This window comes from Colius striatus, unplaced genomic scaffold (assembly GCF_028858725.1).
Source record: "Colius striatus isolate bColStr4 unplaced genomic scaffold, bColStr4.1.hap1 scaffold_43, whole genome shotgun sequence".
Taxonomy (NCBI): Eukaryota; Metazoa; Chordata; class Aves; order Coliiformes; family Coliidae; genus Colius; species Colius striatus.
In genome coordinates this window covers 602,915-629,664 of record NW_026908524.1, presented here as the reverse complement: position 1 = coordinate 629,664, position 26,750 = coordinate 602,915, and the positions used below count along the sequence as shown (strand labels likewise).

The window sequence follows — 26,750 nt, the reverse complement described above, 5'->3', positions numbered from 1 at the left end:
GGCCCTTTCACCGGCCAACACAGGCACCAGCCGCGGCACCAAACCCGGCGTGGAACTGGAATCCAACCAGCTCAGGACCCTTTACCTGGGAAACATTTGCCCCAACTGCAGCACCAACACAGGCACCAAACCCATCGTGGAACTGGAATCCAACCAGCTCAGGACCCTTTACCTGGGAAACATTTGCCCCAACTGCAGCACCGACACAGGCACCGGCCCTGACACAAACCGCAGCACCACCAGCAGCGGGCCAGGTTGGGTCCTGCCCATTTCCCCTCCAGAAGCTCAGGGATTTCTTTAGGCGGGTCCAGGAGCTCCTGCAGGCCATGAAGGGACAAGCGGCTTGAGCAGCAGGACGCCGCTGGAGGTGCAGGCCTGGGCTCTGCCCCTCTGCTGCAGGTCTTTAGCAGTAGCCATTAGGTTGGAGGAAGTAGAAGCTGTAGTTGCAGTGTGTCTGGTATCTTGCCCTGGCTTCAGCCAGGATCGAGTTCAGTCTCCCTTTGTGGTGTTCTATTAAACTGTCCTTGTCTCAACCCGTGTTCTCCTTTTGCTGCCACCACCACACATTGCTCAGCTCTCACAACGCCGCCAGACCAGGACCAGCAAGAGTAGGTCACACAGGAACTCCTCCAGGTGGGTTTGAATGTCTCCACAGTCCATCTGGGCAGCCCCTTCAGGGCTCCCTCACCTCAACAGGGAAGAAGTTTTGCCTTGTGTTCCTTTGGAACCTCTTCTGTTCCAGCTTGTGCCCGTTGCCCCTTGTCCTGTCATTGGCCATCCCTGAGCACAGCCTGGCTCCAGCCTCCTGACACCCACTCTTGATGGATTTGTAAACATGAATGAAGTCACTCCTCAATCTCCTCCAAGCCCCAGCTCCCTCAGCCTTTCATCACAAGGGAGATGCTCCACTCCATCATCTGTCTGGCCCTACACTGAGCTCTCTCCAGCAGCTCCCTGTCCTCCTGCAACTGAAGAGCCCAGAACTGGACACAGTATTCCAGATGTGGTCTCACGAGGGCAGAGGAGAGGGGGAGGAGAACCTCTCTCCACCTACTGCCCACAGCCCTTCTAATCCACGCCAGGATGCCTTTGGGCTTCTTGGCCACCATGGCCCACTGCTGGCTCATGCTCACCCTGCTGCCCAACGGCATCCCCACATCCCTTTCCCCTACACTTCTCTCTGAGTTCGTTCCCCAGTCTGGTGTCTGGGTAGTAGGATGTGCTGCACCAGCCCTGCTACCCACCCGCCCTCTCCTGGCCAATAGCCACAGCCTACTGCTGCCTGGGGAGGAGCTCAGTCTCTGCCTTGAGCTTTGGTCAAGAACCCTGAGGGGCTTTGGCCAGAACAAGTCTTGAGAGGGTGAAAGCTCTTGAGCCCCTGAAGCACCTGGCTAGGGCACTGCAGTGCTCAGCAGAGAGCAGGGCAGCAGCCTCAGAGGGGCACAAAAGCAAGCGAGTCCCTGCCACGTCCCCCCAGGGCCAGATGCAGCCAGAAGCACCCAGCACACACTTACATAGACAGCCACGTCTCTGGGAGCGCTGCTGACAGCCACGGACAAGGAGCCTTCCTCAGGGACGTGCTGCAGAGCCACGGCACTCAGCTGGACTCGTGCTGGCAGCCTGATGACAACCTGGCCAGAATGCCCTGGGAAACACCAGCGCCTGGCCCGGGAGACATCCGTCTGCAAAGCAGCACAGGACAGCACTGAGACAGAAGCGAGTGCTGGGGCCAGCGCCGCTGCTCCTCTGGCCTGGAGCACAGGCGCCGTGTGCCTGGGGCTCTGCTCCAGCTGCAGGAGGAGGCACTGCCATGGCCTTGTGTGGAGCTGCTTTTTGCTTGGCAACAGGGGAAGGGAACTGCAGCGCTGTCCTTGTAAGCAGAGCAGCCCCACACGAGAGGCAGAGAGGAGCTGCAGCATTTGGAGCAAATGAGCGTCGGAGCAGCCAGTGCAGGGCTGCCCTGTGTGTGAGGGACCCCAGGGGCTTGCAGGGAGGACGGGTGCAGAGCCCACCTGCCCTGAGGAGGGACAAAGGGCAGAAGCTATGGTGAACAGACTGACTGAAACCCCCACTCACTGGCCTCCAACCCCCCCAAGCCATTCGGGGTGTGGAGGGGGTAAAGACACTGGGATCAGGGCTCTGAACCAGGGAAGAGGAGGGGAGGTGTGGCAAGAAGGTGTTCTTAAAAGGGCTGGTTGGACTCTTCATTGTTGTATTCATCTGAGTTGTTTTATTTTGGCTATGTCTTGGGTTTTGAGGTTATGTTTCAGTTGATGTTGCATTCAATTATTTTCTGTTTCCTTCCCCAAGCCCAGTAGCCTGCTCTGTTTTGTCCTGAACCTTAAGTTGCAATTAAGCTCTCCCTGTCCTTTGGCAGTTCTCAGCCTCTTCAGTACTTGAGGCTAATGGTGGCCTTTTGTTCCCTGATGGGCCTAAACCAGGACAGTGACCCACAGTGTTCCCCCTCCCCTGGGATGGCCTCTGCAATCATTCCTGGCAATCATTTAGAACTTCAGCTTCTACTAAAGGCACAGCACTGTTCACACTGTCAGCAAAAGTCTAACACTGAGCAGGGCTGCAGGGAGGAGGCAGCTGGGGTGCAAGAAACCCACTCCACAGTGGCTCCCTGGGACAGCAGCACGGAGGCTGGGACAGAGTGGAGACTGCGTGGGCAGCCCTGTGAGCTCTTGCAGAAGAAGGGAGCTGCAGGGTACTGTGGAACTCACAAGCTGCATGTTTGTGATGCCAGGAAAGTGCCAATCAGGACTCAGTAGCCAATGTGACTATCAAGCAGCCCTTTCTGGCAGCGCTGGGCACACAGGGGATGGCTCCACCAAGTGTGTGCCCTGCTTAGAGCAAAACTTTCCACATGTCCCAGACTAGATCTGCATGTTCATTGCACCTTTTCATGAGTTCCCCCCATGGCCCTGCCTCAGCCCGCCCAGGTCACAGCTCCCTCACGCCTCCTTCGCTGAGCCACAGGGGCCTCTGAGGATGAAGATCTGAGTCTTCCTCACAGTGTATTTCTCACCTTTGGCTTCCTGGTGTTTGTCCAAACCACAGAACAGGCTTGAGCGGGTGCTGATTCATTTGTCTCACTCTGATGGGTCCAAGATAAGTTCTGCTCTTGCCAGATCACAACAGGAGTGAGATGTGCTGCAGTGACAGCTTCTTGTGACTCTAAGAGATCAGCCATGTCCTGAAGCTTGCACTGCCACAAGGGTAACAAGTTCCTAATGGCAATATTTCAAACGGTTACAGATGTGTGCTTGCAGTTTTCTGGCCAAATGCTGCTTCTGTAACATCTGCAATTCATTGGACACCCTGAGCCAAGAGTCTGTCACTTTTCTAGCAAGCGCTGGGCTTTGGGTGCACCTTGCTCATCAGACTCTCATTATCATGGGGCTGTTTAGTCTGCAAAAGAGGAGACTGAGGGGGGATCTGATGAATAGTGACAAATATCTCAATGCTGGGTGTCAGGAGGCTGGGGCAGCACTTTGTTGTGTCTAGCAACAGGACAAGGGGTGATGGGATGAAGCTGGAACACAACAAGTTCCACTTAAATAGAAGCAAAGACTCTTTCAGTGTGAGGGGAGGGAGCCCTGGCCCAGGCTGCCCAGGGAGGCTGTGGAGGCTCCTTCCTTGCAGGTCAAGACCCGCCTGGGCATGTTCCTGTGTGACCTGCCCTAGGTTGACCTGCTCTGGAAGGGGCGTCGCACTGGATGATCTCTAAAGGTCCCTTCCAACCCCCACCAATCTGTGATTCTATGATTCTAATACCCAAACACAGCTCCATCCCAAAGCCCACCCACCTCCAAGCTGCCACCAGCCCTCACTGAGCGTGTGCTCTGCATTCTCCTTACCCCACACCTTTAAAAGCAAAGCGAGAGCATTTCCCAGCAATCCTGATGAAGGTCTGTGTGCCCAGAGTCACTCCAGCCCCACCTCAAAGGGAAGAAAAGACTATAAAATGGCTTAAGAAAGGGGCTGTTGGGGAAGACACCATCGTGAATAAGTCAGGGAAGGTTCCATCTCAGGCTGCCTCTGACTCCTGGGAGCAGCCAACGGCTGCAGCTCCCTCCCCCCACAGGGACGCCTCTGGCTCAGAGCTGGTTGTGCCGAGGGCTGGCTGGGGAAGCTCAGAAATCCCTCTGCACAGTCGCTTCTCTCATCTCCTGCTGCACCATTCGCAGTCTCAGCTTCTGCCTGTGCTTTGACACACGCTGTGTCCACCCCCAGCAGCCCACCAGCACCTGGGGAACCTGTTGCTGCCAGCAACTGCACCGTGGCTTCAGCTGGGTGTCAGAGTCTCAACGCAGCTGGGGAAGGGTCACGAGAACCGGTGTGATGAGGAGAGGCTCAGGGAGCTGGGGATGCTGAGCCCAGAGGAGAGGAGGCTGAGAGGACACAGGATCACTCTCTACAGCTGCCTGAAGGGGGTTGTAGTGACCTGGGGGTCGAGCTCTTCTCATTTTTAGCTTGCAAAGTGGTACCTTTTGGAAGAAAGCCTCATTTTCACCATCCAAAGTGAGAGTTTTCTCTTCCAAACCCTCATTTGGGGGCCCATACCCTCCTTTTTAGCTTCCATTGCCTTCTTTGGAGGCCTAAGCCTCCATCTTAAGCTTTCAAACCTCACTTGGTGACCCAAACCCTACTTTTTGCTCCCAAAGCCCGATTTTCAGCTTCCAGACCTTGGGTTTAGATTGCAAATCATCCTTTTCTACATCCAAACCATCATCTTTACTTTCCAAAGTCTCATTTTTGTGTTCAAACCCCCATTTTATGCTTCCTAACCCTCATGTCTTAGCTTCCAAACACTCAATTTTAGCTTCCAAATGCTCGTTTTGTGGCCCAGATGCTCATTTTTAGCTTCCAAAGCCTCTTTTTTGCCTTTTTCAACCTTATTGCCTGGATCCCAGCCCTCAAGGTTTTGATTCCAAAGTCTCACTTTGTGGCCCAAGTTCTTCTTTTTAGCTTTAATCTGTTCCTTTTCAGCTTTCAATCCCTCATTCTCGGGTCTCAACCTCAGTTTTTAGCATCCAAGGCCTCGTTTTTAGCTTTCCAAAGCATCCTATTGGGTAGATTTAGACCCAAACCCAGGTGTTATACACCTAAAAGAAGGATTTAGACCCTAAAAACTAGGCTTTAGGCCCAAAAAGTCAGGATTAAGACCCTTAAACCAGGAGCTTAGACCCAAAAAAGATGATTTAGACCCTAAAAGCTTGGGGTTAGACCCAAAAATGGGTCTACAACTGGGGGTTTAGATCCCAAAAACAAGGCTTTAGACCCTAAAAGCTAGACTTTAGATCAAAAAAATGAGGGTTTAGACCCCAAAACTAGGGTTTTAGCAATAAAAAAGAGGGTCTAGACCCTAAAACTAGGAGTTTAGACACCAAAAATGAATATTTAGATCCTGAAACCAGGGATTTAATTCTAAAAATAAGGATACAGACCCTAAAACTGGGAGTTTAGACCCGGAAAACAAGGATTTACACCCTAACAACAGGGTTTAGTCCTAAAAACAAGGATCTAGACCCTAATACTGGGACTTTACACACCAAAAAAGGGGATTTAGAACCTAAAACCGTGGGTTTAGACTAAAAAATGGGGATTGAGACCCTAAAAGAGGGGTTTTAGACCGAAAACAAGGATTTAGACCTTAAAAACAAGACTTTAAGCCCAAAAAATGAGGATTTGGACCCAAAAAATGAGGATTTAGATCCTAAATGTTTGGGGTTAGACCCAAAAATGGGTATACAACTGGGGGCTTTTTAGGTTCAAAAAGACCTGCTCCTTTTTAGCTTCCAAACTCTCATGCTAGGGCCCAGGTTTCTCTTTTTGTCTTCCAAAGCCTTGTATCTAGGTCCAAACTTCTGGTTTTAGCATTGAAAGCCTCGTTTTTAGCTTTCCAAAGCATCCCATTGGGTCAAACCCCCTCCTTTTGAGCTGCCAAGGCCTCCCCTTGGAGGGCACAAGCAGGAGCTGCGCAGATGCTGCCCTTGTGTGTCTCTGTGCCCGTGCGGCCGCTGCGTGCCGCGTCCCCTCACACCCCAGGCTGCACATGGGCAGTGCCTGGGGGTACCCAGGGAGGGCCTTGGGTGGCTGCCCCTGTGTCAGCGTGTGCCCGGCACCCCGTGTCCCGTCCCTGCCCACCACACAGCACACACCGGCCCCAGCCTCTCGCCCCCCGCCCTGCAGGGAGCCCTCAGCGCTGAGAAGGGCCCCTGAGCTCAGCCTTCTCCTCTGCAGGGCCACAGCAGCTCTGGCTGGGATCTCTGTGCTGTGTCAGTGCCCCACAGAGAGCACAGACACACTGAGGCACAGACAGTGCTGCTGGGCGGGGGAAACGAGCCGTCAGTGCCCTTGGCTGGCCGTGGGGGGCTGAGAGCTTGAGCAAGGGCGAGACACGGAGTGGTGTGAGGGGGATCCCTCTGCTCTCAGCAGGGGCTGGGGCTGTGCAGGCTCACAGGGGACGGGCACAAAGGGGCAGCAACAGGGCGCTGGGCACCAGGCAGGGGCACAGCCCGGCTGCCCTGGCTCTGCTCTCACCCACAGCCCGTCCTCTGGCCTCGCAGCCCTCGCTCAGTTCTCCCTGAGGGCAGCAGAAACGCTGAGGGCTCCTGTGCAAATCCATCCCTGCACAGACACTGCTCTCTCCTGCTACACTCAGTGCAACTGAACCCCCCTCAACGTCCCGTTTCTGCTCTGTCGCCGCTTCCTCTCAGAGATGCAGCGAGAGAACAGAGCAGGTCAGGAGCAAGTCCTCAGCTGTTTGGTCTCTGCTGCACAAGTACCACAAACACAAAGCCTGGACTACACTCCTTCCTTGAACCATCAGCCGTCAGGAGAGGAAGACAGCTTCAGCCAGTCGGTGCACCCCTGGTATTACATCTGGGCACCAGAGACAGGACTCCAGTTTGGCAGCAAGAAACAGCTGCATTAGCTTACGGCAAGATCCTCCCCAAAAATGTGACACAGAGATGCCAGGGCACACGGCAGGCTACAGGAATGGCAGCCTTGGTGGTGACCTGCTGATCTGTGCTGATCCACCTGCTCATACACAGAGAGAAAGGGAACCGTCCTCAAGAAATAAAACCCCATCTGCCTGAGATCAATGCTGTAACCATGGCTCACAGAAATGCCACCATGAAGTACTCGGGTCACTGGGCCAGTTCAAGGAACGCAGCATTTGCTCTGGCACACCACGCTGGGGACGGGGCTCAGGATGAGGAGGGAACCCCAAAACACCCCAAAAGTCTTCGACACCCCCCAAGACTCTTCAAGGATTCAAAACAACCCAAAAGGCCTAAAAATGTCCCAACTCCCCTCTCCAAAGGCTCCCACATCCTCCCAGTTTATCCCTCAGTAGCCTCCTCTCAGTAGCTCCCAGAAGTCCCAAATCCCTCCCCAGGAACCCCCAGTTCACCCCTAGCGGTCCCCAGTAGCTCCCAGTGACTCCCAGTTCTCCTCACTGCAGCCCCTTGTGCCTCAATGAGCCGCCCAGTCATACCCAGTAGCTCCCAGTTCACACCCAGTAACTCCCAGTACTTCCCAGTGCCTCCCAGTAGCCACACAGTTCACCCCTCAGAAGTCCCAAACAGCTCCTCACCAACTGCTCCAGCGTGGCTCCTTCCCACGGGCTGCAGCTCCTCACCGACTGCTCCAGCCTGGGGCCTGCCATGGGGGCAGCTCCTCACACCCTGCCCCAGCGGGGGTCACCCACCGCCACAACAGTCCCACGGGGACACACTGCTCCAGCCCGGGGCCCTCCCAGGCTCACAAGCGCTGACACAAACCTGCTCTGCACGGCCACCTCCCCACAGGCTCCCAGCCGCTGCCAGGAGCTCGCTCCAGGATGAGCTTCCAGCACAGCCACAGCCTCCTGCAGCCCACGCCAGCGGGGCACGAGCAAGGGCTCCGCGCGGGGCACGCTGGGAAGCCGAGGCCCCGCCCCCTCCGCCGCACGCCGCCTCCTGCCGGGCGCCGCCGCACAACTACAGCTCCCGGCACGCACCGCGGCTCCCGCCCGCGGCTTTGGGCGGCAGCGACGCGCTGGGGGTGATGGGAAATGGAGGCTGCGGGGCGCCTAGTTTTAGGGACTAAATTCTCTGTTTTGGTCAAACCCCCCTGTTTTAAGGTCTATCTATACCACCTAAATCCCTAGTTTCAGGGTCTAAATCCTTCTATTTGGGGATCTAAACCCACTGTTTTAGGGTCTAAACCCTCATTTTTGGGGTCTAAACCCTCATTTTTGGGGTCTAAAGTCTAGATTTTAGGGTCTAAAGCTTTGTTTTAGGATCTAAACCCCCAGTTGTATACCCATTTTTGGATCTAACCCCAAACTTTTAGGATCTAAAGCCTCGTTTTTTGGGTCTAAACCCACAGTTTTAGGGTCTAAATCCTCATTTTTTGGGCCTAAAGTCTTGTTTTTAAGGGGTAAATCCTTGTTTTCGGTCTAGTCCCCCTCTTTTATGCTCTCAATCTCCATTTTTTAGTCTAAACTGACACTTTTAGGGTCTAAATCCTCTTTTTTGGTGCCCGTGCAGAGCAGGTTTGTGTCAGCACTTGTGAGCCTGTGAGCTTGGAAGACATGAAAAGGAGAGACAAACTTAAAATATCCAGAAGTCTGTTGTAATGTGGCAGATAAAGCTCTTGGCAGCTTCTAAGTTCAAGATCCTGGCATCCTTAGGGTGTTCAGGATCAGAACCAGTGCAAAAGCTTTTGAGATTCCTTGGCCCAACATGTAGACTAATTCACCTCTTAAAAGCATTCCAGTGTCAGTCAGGTTGTTCAAGGTGGGGAGAGCACATAATACACCTTTCCCCACTAAGTATGTGGAGGAGAATACAGTTATTTGCTTTATTGCTTTAGTTTTCCTGAGTATTTCTGTGTCTTAGTACATCTACTGCAATACAACAGCATTTTGAAGAGAGAGCTTAAGGAACCAATTTCACAATCAGCATCTTTATTGACACAAAATGGCAATATTTACAATCCTTAATCAAATTCTGACATGACAGCTTTCTGCAAGTTCAAGTCATTTTGTTGCAGGCTTCGACTAGTTGTATAGACTTGGGTTTTACTTTTTATGATGTCTGAAAGACTTTCATTTTTGTCTAAATATCATCATGGTTATTTCTCTGCTAGATTTAGTTTAACTGTAGAGTAACTTCTATAGCCAAGCTGCTCAGAAAGTGACTTTGCTTTCCTGTGTAATAGTCCATTATAATGATGATGACATCTAGATTTCAAGTTAAAATCTGAACTACTTTGCTAACTCCTGAAAAATCTCTTCTTCTGGACACTGCATAAAGACAACATCATGTTTTAGATAAGATGAGCTGGTTTACATTCCACTCTCAATAGCATTTCAAGTGCTGTTAAATTTTACCAACATCAGGACATTTTTAATTGTGCTTCTACTTGTGGTGGTTTAGCCTGATGTCCACCCAGTCATTAAATCACTCCCCCTCCTAAACTGGAGAGAGAGAGAAATATAACAAAGCACTTGTGAGTTAAGGACAGAGAGGTCACTCAGCAGTGAGCGTCACGGGCAAAACAGACTCAACTTGGGGAGAAAAGGTTTGATTATTACAAAAGAAGAGCAGGGAGATGAGAAATAAAACCGTCTGAAAAACCCCTCCCCCCACCCCTCCTCTGCCCAGGACTCCCCTTCCTTCCCCCCAGCAGCGCAGACCATGGGGCTTGTGCTCAGTTCATCACAGATGGACTTTGCCGCTGCTGCTGCTCAGGGAGAGGCCTCCTCACGCTTCCCACTGCTGCACTGTGGGCTCCCTCCCACGGGAGACAGTCCCTCACCAACTGCTGCAGCGTGGCTCCTTCCCACGGGCTGCAGCTCCTCACCCACTGCTCCAGCCTGGGGCCTGCCATGGGGGCAGCTCCTCACACCCTGCCCCAGCGGGGGTCACCCACCGCCACAACAGTGCCATAGGGACAGACTGCTCCAGGCCGGGGCCCTCCCAGGCTCAAACAAGATTTAGAGCCTACATGTCTTCTTTGTCATTTGACATCCATGGCAGTCCTGCAACAGCAGCTGCAATGCTAAAAGCCCACGGTCCCCCAGAGGTGCTGTGACTCACCTGCTGTATCATCTCTTTGCATCTCATTTGGACTCCTGAGAACTATCCAGGAAAATGTCATTCCATGGTTTTCATGGAGACACAGAAATGGTACTCTCAATCTGAGTCTTGCCTGAGAGATTGCAAAGTGTGGAGTGCAAGAGAAAAAGGTTCAGGGTGACGCCACAAAATCATGATCAAAACAATCTGCTAGTGAATGGCTTCCCCTGATACACAGTATGGTTGTAGGATGAACTAAAGTATTATGCTGGTTTTGACTTTGTCATGCACATTTCACTTCTCTTCATACAGTGAGGGTCATCTAGGTGTGTGTAGGGACTGACTAACCTGGAAAAGCTTAATTAAACTGACCTTGCTATGCACTCTGTAGAAGCTGTCTTAAAGCCAGCAGTAGAACAGTCAATATATGAAAAACCTTATTTCCCCTTCAGGATGTGGTTAACTTGTTTTTCAAACAAAGGGGGATTTAGTCTTGCCTGGTGTAACTTAGTCATAAGGTTGACCACAGCATCCTGTCTGTTGCTAGCGAGAGAAAATGAGTCGGGGGATGTGTATGTTGGGGTCTTTTGAATAACAACCAAGTTGCTATGGAAACTGTTTTTCCATCACACCACCTTACATTAATTCCTCTTGGCCTGTTCCTAGTCTCAATGAGTGGAAAAAAACAGGATGCTTTTTTTTCTGAAATGTGCATTTTCCTTCCTCATACTCTTATCAAACTGTCTTTTAACTGATTGCTCCTTAGACATGTGCCTTTCTGTTACCATGCAAAAGAAAGATGCATCAGAAAGGCCAGACCTCATTTGAATTTCTATTCTGACTGATCATTAGGTCAGTTGTGTTTCAGCAATCTCCATCTCAAAGTCATAAGAAAAAGCACAGAACAAACCACAGCATTTAGGCTTAGTAAAGCTTTCTTTTGGTCACCACTTCTGTAGCCTAAACTGCTGTGTGCCACACATTTTGCAGAAGAAATGCAGGTTTAATAAAGAAACACTTCCTTGGCTGAACATTATCTGGTTGAATTGAATCACTTCACATCCAACACAGGTCTCATCTACACTATAAAACTGCTGATGCTAAAGCTATCTAAAAATCATTAAAGCTATAAATAGCATCTCCTCTGCCTGAATTCTCTCAGCAGTAATACATCAATAATGCAACATGCCTGTAAATGCTGTTTTTAAAGGGTCATATATCTATGAGGACTGGATTTTTCAAAGCTATTGAAGTGATGCAGAGCTTTATACTAACATGTACTAATAAACCTTATACTAACTTATCGCAATAGTACCAAGCTTATTTTTTCAGACAAAATAAATTCACACAGGAGCTGTAAAAAGGTCGTGGTTATCTCCTCACACAACCTCCCGGGTGCTCCAACTTCCTTGAGGGCAGAAACCGGTTCTGCAAGGGGCCAAGTGATATCTCAAGTTGCCCAAAGATCAGGAGTGAGAAAGCCTCAGGACTTATCAGCCTTCATCTCCCGAGGCCCCAAAGACCATCACCGGGAGACACCACGCAAAGGAAAGGAAGAAAAGACCTAATTTACATGCCAAATCGGGGACAGGTTGTGTCTTTGTCTAGGTGGATAATGTCACCATACGATTTTGTGACTTTGTAACAAATATAAGTCAAGCAAGTTGCCCAGGCGGGTGGGCAAGTTTATACACCCCCTGCCCCCACCGTGCCGAATAAACATCCTTCCTTATCACTCTTGGAGCGACAGAGTCTGTTTCCGCAAGTCAGAAGCAGGTTGGATGCTGCTGTCTAGACGTGAGAACAGTGGCGTGATCAACTTCTACTTAGCAGGGGGTTAAGAAAAAATACAGTCTCCTCAGTTCAGAGAAAAAGAAACAGCAAAAGCAGCTACAAGTCTTGAAATGAAATCCACTGGCCAGGCAGGACTCGGCAGTACGGAAGGTCTGAAGGGGAGGGTGCTCTGTTGTCTTCTGCGTGGTTGTTGTCAGTAGATTTGACGTTGGCCGTTTGACCCGTTGTGCTGCTGGGACAAGCTCTCCAGCTGCTCTTCACAGTGCTGCTGCCTTGTTTCCACATCGGCCCTTTAATGCAACCGGGACTACATGCCATTGTCTGACAGCTGTGAGATCAAGACAGGTAGACACTCACAAAGCTTAACCTGGACTATCTTTTGTGCCTCTTTGTATACCTTAATTTAAAAAGCCTCCCCTCTCCTCTCTCTCCTCCCACTACTTCACATGTCAGTGTTTTCAGAGCCTTGCTTTTAACCCCTTATTTGTGTTCATTTTTCTCCAGGCTTTGTGCTCTACCACTTGAAACAGTCAGTGAGATCTCTCTCAGGCACTTCTGGTAATACCTGAGTTTTTCTGGCAAAGAAAGTTTGCTGCAAAGAAAATCTGGGTACCAGACAGCAAGAACTGAGCTTTGGATATGAAAGGGGCTGTTTTCTTGGTGGTTTGGGAGTGACAATGGGACGATTTTCAGGTGGATTTTTTTGGTTGTTGTTGGGGATGAGGTTTAGATAAGCATTGTGCTTTTTCCCAGAAACCTACAAGAGTTATTTAAAGGGAGCAGGAGCAGGTGAACAGGTATAATGACAGAGAACTACAAAAAGACAAGGGGTCATTCCTGGCATGAGCTTCCAGTTTTTCTATAGATCAAGCTATGTGCTTCCTTACCTCAGAAAAGAAACAGCTTGATGCTCATGAGTGCATTGAAGGCAATACTTTTTGCCAGCAGGACTCTCAAGCCCAACACAGTCACAGAGAGCATGTTTGTTTTCTCCCCTTCAGCATCTGTTCAGTGATAGAGAAAAGATGAGAGAGATCATGGTCTAGATTTGGATATTGTGACACTGTCAGAAAGTGGGAAAAAAACCAAACCCAAAGGTTATCGATTCAGGGGAAGATGACAGAGATACATGACAACAACATGGGAGGAGGATGTCTGTCTACACTGGGTTTTGCTTTATGATGCTTGTCTGCTGCTAAAGCAGCTGCCTTTTAAAGCAGCTGTATTTTGATTCCCCTACCCCTGAGAAAATAGATTTGCATGCATTTACCACCAACATTGTCATGTATCTTCACAATCTATTAGGTAACTAACCTTGCATAGAGATGTCTGTGGTGTTGCAAATGTTCCCTGTTACTGATTCTTCAGCCTCCTTTTCTGTAGCATGATAATAAAAAAACGTTACAAATGATAGTCACATTTTTAAAAGGATTAAACAAAATGTTCACATGACCCTTCCCATAGGAACACTGGGCAGTACAGCCTGAGGCTCCGCTGCCCACTCACTAATTCTAAGATTAATGAAGAGGAGGAGATTTCTCCATGCATTTGCAGAAAACAGAAGAATTATTGAATTGCTTTGGGTTTAGTGTTTGAATGAGTAAAAAAATCAATCCCCTTTTTCAAGAAAAAGAAACAAAATCCCACCACTGTAACTTTTTGCTGTGTTTACAAAGGCTATTTCAGGCTGTGCCAAGATGTTTGCTTCCAGGGGGAAACTATTTAGTCATAACTAAATGTGCATTTTTAAAAAAGACTGTGCCTTACTTTTCTCCCAAAAAAAGTAACTCCAAGTTGTTAAACAGTTCAGATTGTTTATGCTTTTAAACATCTGTCATCTCCACTTGCTCATGTACCAGATGTCTTCCCCATTTCTGCTGGTTACCCAGCACAGCACTCACTAGCAGGAGAAACAGCAAGCATCAGAAGATGCTGCCTCCAGAAATAAGCTGCAGCTGTACCACAAAACTGTACCTAGCAATGCTTCTTTGCCATCGTGTTTGGCTGTGCAAGCCACCTCTGTGCCTTTTGTTGCACTGACCACCTTAATGGTATCGTACAACCCTTCTGATGTCAAAACGGGGGTATTTTGCTCATATATGGCTTCATTAGAGGACACCTCCAAGATGACATTCTTTGTATAGAACTTCCTTGCCAAACAAGCTACTTTCTCGGAGTTGCCATCTTCTTCCAGTTTCTCGACTTCATCACAATGACTTGTGGGTCAGAACTCCTTATGTTGTCTGTAAAAAAAATAAAGCATTGTTTGGGCATGGTTTGGTTTGATGGCCAACTTGTCTGAGGTGCTGTCACTTAAAGTTCATATATACTCCAGCTGTGACTAATTCCTGGCTTTATCAATGACTAACTGCCTTTTCTTCCTCATTATTTCTTACTGCTGCTTCTAAAAGATCAGATCAAAGGCAGAGAGTAGGGGGTTTTATGGGAGCTTTCAGTTCACAGGATTCTAAGCCTCCTTTTTTCCAAAGCTCATTCTTTATTTATAAGTAAAGGACTTGCAAACCAGAAGAGAACATTTATTTATTCCCTTCCAAGAGTCAAATTACACCGCTTTCTCAACAATTTAATTCCTAAAAATAACACTTTGATCAAGGACTGTCTTGCATATTCCAGAGACATAGGAGAATAACTGGTTTTCCTTAACTCTCCCTCCCCTCCCCCAAATCTTCTCCTGATGTGGCTAAAAGGTTTAACCACAGCAAGAGTAACAGGACAAAGAGATGTCAGTTTGTTGCTTCACTATTGTGCAAAGTTACCCCAACGAATGACATTGCAGAAATGAAGTGCTGCTGCTGGACTGGGGACAAGGTTGATCTTTTCTAGAACAAATGCTCAGATGCAAGAACGACTTTTGTCTCTAAGATGGGGAAGTAGGAGAGAAGCAATCAGAAGTCTGTGAATTGTGGATCTCCACTTCTCCAGGAGTTCCTGACAAGGTCAAGAACTTTCAGCTGTGGGGAAAGTTTTCCTCACTAGACATTGCACGTGCTGTGAGCTATTCCGACACATCAGGAGACAATGAAAAAGAGTAATACTGGTACTTGGTTCAACAAAAATTCTTTTGCTTGTTCTGAAAAGTGTGACCTTTCTCATCCATCTGCTGTGACATACTGTTTGTTCCACAGCTCCAGGGGCAGTTAGAAGTATAATGCAGAATTGGTATAATAAACTGATTTGAAGGGAAGAACAACCCGAGGCCAATGAACTTCTGATGTCCATGGACAAATCTTCTTACAAGCTTCCTTAAATTAGTGCAATAACCTTCAGAGGTAATGTTTTAGTGTTAAGAAACCAACAAACTTCAAGGCATGACAAATGTGCCCGAGCATTGGAGCTTTGAAAGAGCTTAAAAGATGCTGATAAGCTTTCAGAGGATTTGAAATCCCTGCTCTCTCATCTTTCCAAAGAGTTACTCTGAAACTTTTATATACTTTTCTTTTTCAGTTTCGAAGGCATTTTAGAGTTCAGTTCCCAATTCCAAGCAACACACATGAATGATAAAGGTTTCACAACTGCAGAAGCCTTAATTTCAACTACACAGCAGCAGCCTTCTCAAGGAATTTCTTATGACATACAAGTAATGAAACATGATTGCTTAAACTTGAAAGAGATGTCTTTTCAGGAAACAGTGGTCTCAAAATGATTCAGTAGCCAATAAATCATTGTGATTTCTTGAAAAATAAAATATCTTTGCCCTCAGATCATAGATGGAGAAACCAGGCTGGTTCCACATACAAATGTCAGGACAAGATTAGCAACATGAATTTTGATAAAATTAAGAAACTGCAGGGAATCATCCAGCGTGCTTCCTTGCCAGCCAGAGCTCAGCTTATGAAGGCTGGTTAGACAGACAAGAAAAGATTTACATGTCCAGCTTGTCAGGAGCATGCTGATGGATCTCTCTGCTAAAAAGAGGTGCATTAGGCTTTGAATTTTGCATGGCATCTGCCTTGCAGGGTGGTCAAAAGATCTTTCAGGTGTAACATTTTTCTCAATACAGGACACTTTTTTAAGGTTGGATCAAGGGGCTCTGATTTTACTCTCTTTGCCACCAGTACCCCAATACTGAACAACTGAGGTGAAAGCCAAGTAGTACTCTGACATAGCTTCACCTACAGCAAACAGATACCAAACAGGAATCAAACATTCACTGAATTCAGTTGACCTATTCAGTTTAACCCCAACTCTGAATAATTTAGTGTCAGGAGGTTGGGACGTCCCTTTTTTCTATAGTAAGTAGCAACAGGACAAGGGGTGATGGGATGAAGCTGGAACACAAAAACTTCCACTTGAGTACAAGAAAAATCTATTTTCCTGTGAGGGGAGGGAGCCCTGGCCCAGGCTGCCCAGGGAGGGTGTGGAGGCTCCTTCCTTAGAGCTCTTCAACACCCACCTGGACATGTTCCTGTGTGACCTGATCTAGGTGAACCTGCTTCAACAGGAGGGTTGGACTGGATGATCTCTAAAGGTCCCTTCTAACCCCCACCTTCTGTGATTCTGTGATTAAACTAGTACAGAAATGTTCATAAGGCTCCATTCAATGCTTTTGTATATCATCCTTCTCTCGTCTCAGTGCTGTGTTTCTGATTCTGACATAATAGAAATTCTTAAGGACTTAAATGTCAGCCTGCACAGAAACTTTATTTCCCTTTAAACTGTCAAAGCATGACTTTAATACTTAAATCATCTAACTGCATATGAGAATGTAATAGATAGAAAGCCTACAGTCTAAGTAGCTACTTTAAGGCATTAGGGAGTGTGAGTTACAACTCAGACAAGGTTAGTACATAAAGGACATCTACTTGGCTCCACAGTCAGTTGAGTGCTGTTCCCAAAAACAAGCGCAGCTCTAACAGTTTAAACATGTCAATCAAAAAAGGCTCATTTTGCTATTCCTCCCACATGCATTTCCTTTCCAGGTGCTGTAACATGGTTCTGCCAGAGTCTGCCAGTCCTGTGGTTTCTTTGTTATCTGAGAAGAGGCTTTTCATTTTTTCTCATCTCCAGCATTTTTAAACAGTCAATGTACTAGCAAGCTGCTTCTCTGGCATGATGCACTGGGTAAGACTTTCAGCAGGAGCAAATGTACACAGTGCAATTGTGGTTGATAAAGAGAATTATTTCCAAAAGCATCAACTGAGCCCCATTATTTTGCATTATCTGAAAACACATACACAAATCCCTACAACTGCTTGCTTTTGGGAGGGATTTATGTACATACAGGACTCTTGATGTGAGAAACAAGAGCATCATACCAGCATTTCTGTGAATGTCTGAAATGGCAACACCACTGCTCAGTCTTCCCTCTCCCTGTCTTTTGTTTCCTTCTTGCCACATTCTACTATTCTCTGTGGCATATTTTGCTTCTTTCAACAAACAAACAAGCAAATATCATCTTCCAATCAACGTAGAGTGATGTTAAAATAATGGAATCTGGCAGTTTTGTCTGGCCCTACACTTGCAACTGAGGATTTGCTGGTTGGGAGGAACAAATCTTTCTCCAGAATGATAACTTTGTATTCCTTTAGCCCTTTGGAATTTGAAATGGACTTAAATTGTTCCAAAGCAGACATTTATTCCCATGCAAGACACCCAACAGACCTGGACAGATATTAGGCAGCACCTAAGGGAGTCCCATGACTTTCTGGAAGGAGAGCAGGATGTTTTAGATACGTAACATTACATGGGACATTTTTGCAGCACTTTAAGGACATGCAGACCTCTAAAAGCATCGTAACAAGTCTTAAGGTATGCACCTGGACGTTCAGGATAACGAAGATCTACTTAACAAATTCATCTCCTGTCCCATTATTCATACTTCCACAAAAAACCTTGGGGTGACATCCACCTATTCTTTACATCATAAAATTCCAAATAGAGCTGGGAAGAACTAAGGCTTGTTATAATCCCTGCTCATCACATTTGCATTTTCAGAGCCTAGGCAACTTCACAGCCAATTTTCTTTCATTCTAAGCAGTCTTAGACATGAGGCAGCTGTGAAAATTTAAGCCCAAGGATATTGAAGCTCCTTTCTCCTCTGTTTCCATGCCAGTGGAATTATTTACCTGGTGAAACTATGAATGTGGTGTTAGTGTCACTTATGTTAAAGCTAAACATGAAGAGAAATAACAAAATAACTGCCATGCTCCATTCATCTCCTCTTCAGAGGAGCCTGAGGGGTGACCTCATTAATCTTTACAAATCCATAAAGGCTGGGTGTCAGGAAGATGGAGTCAGGCTCTTCTCAGTAATGTCCAATGACAGGACAAGGGGCAATGGGTATAAGCCTGAACATAAGAGGTTCCAAAGAAACAGAAGGAATAATTTCTTCACTGTGAGGGTGAGGGAGCACTGGAACAGGCTGCCTAGGTGGGTTGTAGAGTCTGGGAACATTCAAAACCCACCTGGATGAGTTCCTGTGCTTCTACTCTAGGTGGTCCTGCTCTGGCAGGGGAGTTGGACTGGATGATCTATCGAGGTCCTTTCCAACCCTTAAGAATCTGTAGTGTCAAAAACTAACTTCTTATACCAGAGAGCTAAAGATCCATCTGAAAACATCTCTCCACTGTCAACTCATGACTAAGTTGTTCATTCCTGCTCAAAATGATTCAGTGAAAATCCACTGGAGGGTAAGACACTTCACAGGAAATTTGGGCCAAATTGCTATCCAGTTAACACGTTAAGTAATGTGAGCCAGCAATGTGCCCTCGTGGCCAAGAAGGCCAATGGCACCTTGGGATGCATCAAGAAGAGTGTGGGCAGCAGGTCAAGGGAGGTTCTTCTCCCTGTCTACTCTGCCCTGGTGAGGCCTCATCTGGAGTCCTGTGTCCAGCTCTGGGCTCCTCAGTTCAAGAGGGACAGGGAAGTGCTGGAGAGAGGCCAGTGCAGGGCCACCAAGATGATCAGGGGACTGGAGCATCTTTCATATGAGAAAAGGCTGCGGGACCTGGGGCTGTTTAGTCTGGAGCAGAGGAGACTGAGGGTGGATCTCAATAGTTACAAACATCTCAATGGTGGGTATCAGGAGGTTAGGACATCCCTTTTTTCTATAGTAAGTAGCAACAGGACAAGGGGTGATGGGATGAAGCTGAAACACAAACAGTTCCACTTAAATATAAGAAAAATCTCTTTTCCTGTGAGGTGAGGGAGCCCTGGCCCAGGCTGCCCAGGGAGGGTGTGGAGGATCCTTCCTTGGAGACTGGACATGTTCCTGTGTGACCTGATCTAGGTGGTTCCTGCTTCTGCAGGGGTTTTGGACTGGATGATCTCTAAAGGTCCCTTCCAACCCCACCATTCTGTGATTCTATGAAGTAATGCACACCCAGTGCTTGGGGATGATGGAGCAATAGCAATATATAGAGGCAGCCTTCCTTAGCAGACTCAAGCTGAGGATTCACCTGGAAACCCTGGACAGAGTGATTATTGCAGCAGAAAGTTCTTACAATGAACCCAAACTGTTAGATTCCTTCATCCTCCTCCACATTAACAACATTTTACAAATAACATAATGACACTTACTTGGCTCAACTGTGAGAGTCGTCCCTCTTCCAAAAATAAGCTTATCTGTCCTCACACTGCTGATACTTACTGCAATCAATCACTCTTTCCTTGTGGTATTCAAAAATGTTTTAAGAACAGGGGTTGAAAAGCCAGATATTTGTCCTAATCATCCACATGTGCAATCCCATGAGGATTTCCAGATCCACATTTTCTTCCAAAACTGGAAAGGGAAAAACAATAATGATTTCAAAGTGAGGACAGAATTTCCAGCTTCTACCTTTCGTCCACCTTTTAGAGACCCTTTGAGCTCTATTCCCAGGATAAACAGAAATATTAAAAGAATGTTGCATTTGCCTCCTTAATCATTTCAGTCACTCAGCTGCTTTTTTCCCCAAAATATGTTGCCTTTTTTCCTCCTCTAGGTTTTTGTACAGGACCCTATGCTGTTTATATCATGGTGGTGACCCAGCCACCACAGTGATAGATTTCATTGCAAAAAACTGTCACTTCCTGCTTCTTTACTACTCAGAATTTGGATTCTAGTCATGTGACTTCTTGAGTGGTTTCTGATGCAATACACCACATAAAGAAATGTGATATCAGTAAACAGTAAAGAAACATGAAAATCCAGCACTTTTAGTGCTATCTCAAAGCATTTATGACAATCTGCTTCACCTTGAACCTGGTTTCAGTTCTCAGGAGTTTATCTGAGCTCTTATCTGGGCTCTAAAAGTTGGTGTCTGAGGGTCATTTAGTGCCTTAGAAAGTCTTTATGCTGGTTTGAGACAAGGAAGCAGGCAAAATGATTGTTCATAAACACAGACTTATTGTGCACTGTTTGAGCTCAGGATCCAGAGAGGAGAAGACAATGCAGAAAAGCAGGACTGGAGCCCTGGACTTCAGGAGAGCAGAATCTGGGCTCTCCTGCTTAGAAAAATCCCATAGGTTATGGCCTGGGAAAGAAGAGGGCCCTGGAGCTGCTTGATTTTCAGAGATTAACTCCTCCAAGTTCAAGAATGTTTCATCTTGACGATGCAGCAAATGAAGAAACTTTCAAGAACATCTGTGGACCAGTTGCCCCAATCTTACCAATTTCTAACTACTTTCATTCTAAATTTCCTAACTCTTTCTGGACTCTCCAGTATTTATGGTCTCAAAACCTGTTTTCATGGGAAATGACAAACATCACATTTATGAATTGTTAAAACATTCCTTTGGATTAGCTGACAGTGGTTTGATGGAATCTGCCTTGATGTGCTAAAGCTGCTTATGCACTCAGGTATCTGATTTTTACTATCTCTTGAGTTATTTTTATAAGGGTTTTGGAAGGATTTTCCCAATTACTCCTGCACCTTTTTTTGTTTCTCAGTTTCTTTGCTCTTGTGAGCTAGATTATTTGACCACAGTGTTGGCTATTCTGTGGGCTATTATTTATTTACCTAAGCCCTTGGCTGAGCTTGAAGGGGGAAATATCTAGTTATGACTGACCAAAGCTGGCTTTTTAATTGGATCATGGAGCAGTCTCTGCATCTTCACACCCAGTTCTAAGACACAAAACGAAACAGCATTACTTCATCCTATTCACAAATCAGTGACTCCCCACTGATACAGTGGTTCCCCACTGGATTACTCCGTGTTTATTTGCATTACTGTTGTCATTACTCTTTATTGTGTTTAAGTGTTTTCTCCTCCTTATTCCCTCATTCCTCCCAGGAAAATGTTGAGATGTCTGATGTGATACTTTCAGTCTCTTGAAATGTTGGCAGAAGAAAGAGAACAAGCTCTAAATGCCTCCTGTAACAGACCTGGGTACATCCAGGTGCCTCTCTCACAGCCTTTGCCTGCTGCCAAGTCTTCCCAGAGCAGTGAGAACACACCCAGTTTGTCACTGGGCTCTCAGATGCAACTGAACAGCCTTTTCCCTTTGGGTGGCCACAGAAACACACTTGCCATCACAGCCTCCCACAAGTTGTTGCAGTACCTCTATGCCCCTTGCCAGGAAAGTCAGCTCAGAGAGGTGTAGCAAGTGCCTTGCCTTGAGGCCAGCAACAACCATCCATGATGGATTTAACCCCCCTCTTTCCAGGTCTGCTCTGGCCCTGCCTGTGTTGCAAGCACTCTGCCCTTTTCAGCCCTCTGCTGCTGCAGAAACAGGGTAGTGAAGTGACACTCTGTTTCCATGGGGCACCAGAAACCATGGTGTCTCTTTCCCCAAGATGCTGTTTGCTGATGACTCCATCAGCCTCCCACACAATCAGTTCCTTCATCTTGCTCAGAGGCCACCTGGCCAGTGTCTCTCTGCTTCAGTGAGGAGCAATAAACTGTGATCACTCCAAGGAGCAAAGACTGGAGTGATGCTGGTGTAGCATCAGACACTGGACTGGTAGGAGAACTAAATGGTTCTCTGTGAACTCAGCAGAAAAAGTTTAGCAGAGAAATAGAGCTGGCACCAGGAAGGAGGCAACACCTTCCCCTCTTCTGTGTCAGACAGGAGCTTTTTCTGATTTTCCCATTCAAAACAGTAAGTGCATCTGAAGGACAAAGCCCTTTCTTTCCCAAGCTGGGATGGTGAGGAATCCACTCTCCTGCCCCTGGAATGGCTCTGAATGAGCACAGCAGGGACAAGGACCTCTCACAGGCAAGCAGGGAACAACTACACTGCCCTCCTGAAACCTGTTTTTTTTAAGATGGGCTGCAGTGCCCCATGAGCAGTTTCCAGCCCCAGTTACACCACCAGCCCACAAGATGAGTGAGCAGCAGGTTGGTGCATCCCCATCCCACCTCTGCAGAGGCTGGTCAGATGTCCAACACTGCTGTGCCCTGCAGGGATGGCAGGAAGGGAGCCAGGGGCAGGTCAGGCTGCAGCAGCCAGCACAGCTCCACAGAGCCCTGCAGAGTACAGGGGCAAGCTCAGTTCCCAGGAAACATCAACCCTTTCACTTACCTGTGATGGGGAACATCAGCACACACACGGCAGCACACGTGGCCAGAGCCGCTCGCTCTTGCCTCTCTGCCCGCAGATCAGCTCTGCCCACATCTTCCCTGCCTCAGCTTTGGTCACTGTACTCACCCCAGGCAGTGCTACAGGCTGGGACAGAGAGGCTGGAAAGCTGCTCAGAGGGAAAAGACAGGAGTGTTAATTGGCAGCAGCTGAATATGAGCCAGCGGTATGCCCAGGTGCCCAAAAACGCCAATAGATTCCAGGCTTGGGTCAGAAATAGTGTGGCCAGCAGAACCAGTGATGGAGGTAACGCCTCTGTGAAGAACAGATTTGAGAAGGGAGGTTGTTGGTCAGTTGCAAAACTGCAGCAGCCACAGGGAGGGAGAATGTGAAAACATCTGGGCAGACCCCAAGGTCAGTGGAGAAGGAGGGGGAGGAGGGTGCTTGGGCACTGGAAGAAAGACTCCTCTGTGATATGTGGTGAGGACCATGGTGAGGCAGCTGTGCCCCTGCAGTCCATGAGGTCCTCAGGGAGCAGAGACCCACTGGCAGCCCGTGGAGGAGCCCAGGCCGCAGCGGGTGGATGCCTGCAGGAGGCTGTGACTGTGCTGGAAGCTCATCCTGGAGCGAGCTCCTGGCAGCAGCTGGGAGCCTGTGGGGAGGTGCCCGTGCAGAGCAGGTTTGTGTCAGCGCTTGTGAGCCTGGGAGGGCCCCGGGCTGGAGCAGTGTGTCCCCGTGGGACTGTTGTGGCGGTGGGTGACCCCCGCTGGGGCAGGGTGTGAGGAGCTGCCCCCATGGCAGGCCCCAGGCTGGAGCAGTCGGTGAGGAGCTGCAGCCCGTGGGAAGGAGCCACGCTGCAGCAGTTGGTGAGGGACTGTCTCCCGTGGGAGGGACCCCACAGTGCAGCAGTGGGAAGTGTGAGGAGGCCTCTCCCTGAGCAGCAGCAGCGGCAAAGTCCATCTGCGATGAACTGACCACAAGCCCCATGGTCTGCGCTGCTGGGGGGAAGGAAGGGGAGTCCTGGCCAGAGGAGGGGTGGGGGAAGGTGTTTTTCAGACGGTTTTATTTCTCATCTCCTTGCTCCTCTTTTGTAATAATCAAACCTTTTTCTCCCCAAGTTGAGTCTGTTTTGCCCGTGACGCTCACTGCTGAGTGACCTCTCTGTCCTTAACTCACAAGTGGTTTGTTCTATTTCTCTCTCTTTCCTGTCCCATTTAGGAGGGGGAGTGATTTAATGACTTGGTGGACACTGGTCTAAACTACCACAACTCACCTGGCAGCAAAACCTCTCTGGGCAAAAAGAGATGTGCTGTAGGGCCACCCCAAGTTTTCTCTGGAGCAGCACTGCACGCCGTTGCTGCTGGGATTCTGAAGATGGCCCCACAGCTCTCAAGCTGTCCCTTGCTCCTGTTACAGTCTCAGATCTGGGAAAAAAAAAGCACAAATTCCCTATTCTGCTCCAAAGCTTCCAAATGACACTGTATTTCCCTCATTTTCTCTACCCAGTCCTCAGGCAGCTAAGTTGTGGGCTACACTGAGTGAGCCTGAGCCATGCCCAAAACCACAGCAAGGCTATTTACAGACCCCACCAGCTGGGCCATGGCTGGGTGGGAACCAAAGCTAACAGCAAAAACTGTTTACAAAGGCCAAAAGGTTATGGAGTGTGACAGGGGTAAGGATCAGCCTGAGACATGGGGAGATGGCAATCAGAAGGGTCAGGACAGAAAGGGACAAAACCAACTGAAATGACCCTTTCAGAATCAACACTGGAAAACTGATGCTGTAACTACACAACTCTCCGGGGAGCAGCACTGAAAAAGTGTGGGAATAGTCCCCAGTTTTGAGGCCCAGAGTTGGGGCAGTGCCAGGAGGTTTCTGATGAAACTCATTTACATTTCCCGTCCCTGTGTGTGCGAACAGCACAGAAGTAGCGGGCAGAGTCCTGTGGGCTCGGGGCACTTAGAGACAGAGCTGTCCTAAACCGGGAATTGTCCCGGGACACAGAGGCTCGACCATTCACTGCCGGTGCACGTTGAATCAGTGATGAACTAGGGGAGATAAAGGACACCCACTCCAGCCTGCCTCCGGGTGCCTGACGGTACCATCTCATTGCACATGTCCCGAAGTCGAAGCCGTGTCCGCGGCAGAAGAGGAGCACGGAGTCCCCGGGCGCTCGCTGCCCTCCGCCGGCCTCCACCAGCCTCAGCTGCGCCCACACGCCTGCGGACGGACGGACGGACGGAGAGCGCGGGCACCGGGCACGGCGCGCCCACGGCCCGAGGACGGGCACCCGCCGCCCCAGCGCCCCCCGCCCGGCCCGGACACAGCCGCAACAGCGGGGCAAGCCCCGCACCCGAACCCTCCCTCACCCTGCTCTTCCCTCTCTCCTTCTCACTTTCCCTCGCCCTCTCCCGGCTTCTCCTTCTCTCTCCACCCGTCCCTCTCCCTGTTCTCCCCCTCCCTGTCCCCCTCCCTCCCGCTGCCGCTGCCCCCGCCCCGGGCTCGCCGCCCTCCCCGCCCGCCGCCTCTCACCTGCCGGCCCCAAGGCCAAGCCCGAGCCCAGCAGCCACGGCCCCGGCCCGGCCGCCATCGGCGGAACAAGGGCCCGGCGGGGCCGCACACGAGCCGAGCGGAGCCGAGCTCGGGCCCGCCGCTGCCCGCCCCGTCGCCTCGGCCCCTCGCCGCCACAGCGCCCGCGCCTCTGCCCGAAGCCCGCACAGCCGCCCCGGCCCGGCCCCCCGGCGACAGGGCCCCTCCGCGCAGGAGAAGGGGCGGCGCCACAGCACCGGCGCGGGCTGGCCCCCTGCTCGGCCCCAGCGCTCCTGCGCACACGCTCAGCCCCTGCCGAACGGTGCTGGCGAGCTTCAGAGCTGCAGGAAACGAGGGGACGGTGCCGCAGATGACCCGACGGCATCAAAAGGCTGCTCCGTTCCATCGGCGCTAAGAGCCGCGGCAGAGATGTGGCGGGGGGAGACGTGCGGGAACGGACAGCATTTGCCTTCAGCACATGTGCGGCTGACAGCGCTCTGCAACGAGCGGCTGATCCAGCGCAGGGTTGTGCTGCTGATAGCCTGAGGCACCTCAGCCGGCTGCAGCAGTGGGCTGCCAGCAGCCTCACAGAGCTCAACAAGCACTTAGGACACATTGCTGCACCGGGAGCAGAACAGCCCTAAGCACCAGGACAGTCCATGCTCACCCAGCTGGAAACAGCTCTGCAGAGAAACACCTCGGGGTTGTGGTGGACACCAAAGTTTCCGTGAGCCAGCAACGTGCCCTGGCGGCAAGGGCAGCCAGCGGCATCATGGGCTTCTCCTCTCTCTACTCCTCCCTCTCCTCCCCGCCTGCGCGCCACCAACAGCCCTGCGCAAGGGACGGGCTGTCAGCCGCCAGCGGCAACTCGCGGGTGTCTCCCCGTGCCCCGCACCCCCAGCCCGCTCTCTTTGACAACTTCCATCTCTTCTATCAGTTTCTAACCATCCTTTGACCAATTCTGTCTGTCTCTTTAGGATCACCCCAATTCAAGCTAACTTGAGGCCAGGCTGATTTGTTCAGGCTATAGGGTTTATGGCACATTCCTGCCAAATCTCTTCTCTCTGGACTGAACAACTCTCAATGGCATGTCACCATCAACTCAAGCTTTGACCTTGAACAAATATTGGAGAATGTTGACACACATTACCCACATTTTTCCTGACCCTGAACACTGATTTCCTCACACACATCACACCAGAGGGGCTTCAAATACCCTGGACACTGATTCCCTCACACACATCACACCAGAGGGGCTTCAAACACCCTGGACACTGATTCCCTCACACACATCACACCAGAGGGGCTTCAAACCTTTTATGTTCACACACTGGGCACAAATCATTTCCCACAGACACACACTGGCTGTTACAGAACAGTGGGGAGAGCAGCGGGGAGGGTGCTGCAGAGGCCGGCTCTGCAGGACGCCTCAGTCTGATCCCTCACCAGTGACCTCTCCTCCTTCCTCTCCTTCCTTCCCCTGTTGCCATGTTGGGCTCCCTGGCCTCACCTTCCCTCTGTGCCCTGAGGCGAGCCCGCCTCTGATTGGCTGCGGGGCTGTCACTGCCCTGGCTGGGCCCGCCCTCCCTGAGGCAGCGTTTTCTCTGATTGGCTGAGGAGCTGTCACTCTCTCCTGGGCTGGGCCCGCCCTCCCTGAGGCGATGGTGTCTCTGATTGGCTGCGGGGCTGCCACAGCTGTGGCTGGGCCCGCCCTCCCTGAGGCACCGCCGCCTCCGATTGGCCGCGGCGCACACGTCAATCACGGCTGTGCCCGCGTCCTGGGCTGCCATTGGCTGTGCGGGGCTCTGGCTCCCCTGTGGGCAGCCGCTGCCAGGACAGCAGCTCTGCCTCTGGGCTCGGCGCTGCCCGAGCCAGGCTGTAACAAA

At 49.8% G+C, this 26,750-nt stretch overlaps 1 gene segment (V, D, J or C); it reads right to left on the bottom strand.

The window, feature by feature from the left end:
- Positions 1–12,761: 12,761 nt before the first annotated feature.
- Positions 12,762–24,452, bottom strand: LOC133629407 (T cell receptor delta constant-like). The segment is given in 6 exon segments: positions 12,762–12,877; positions 13,188–13,256; positions 13,839–14,116; positions 19,413–19,501; positions 23,609–23,625; positions 24,438–24,452. Coding segments are annotated over 6 exon segments (584 nt in total).
- Positions 24,453–26,750: the final 2,298 nt, after the last annotated feature.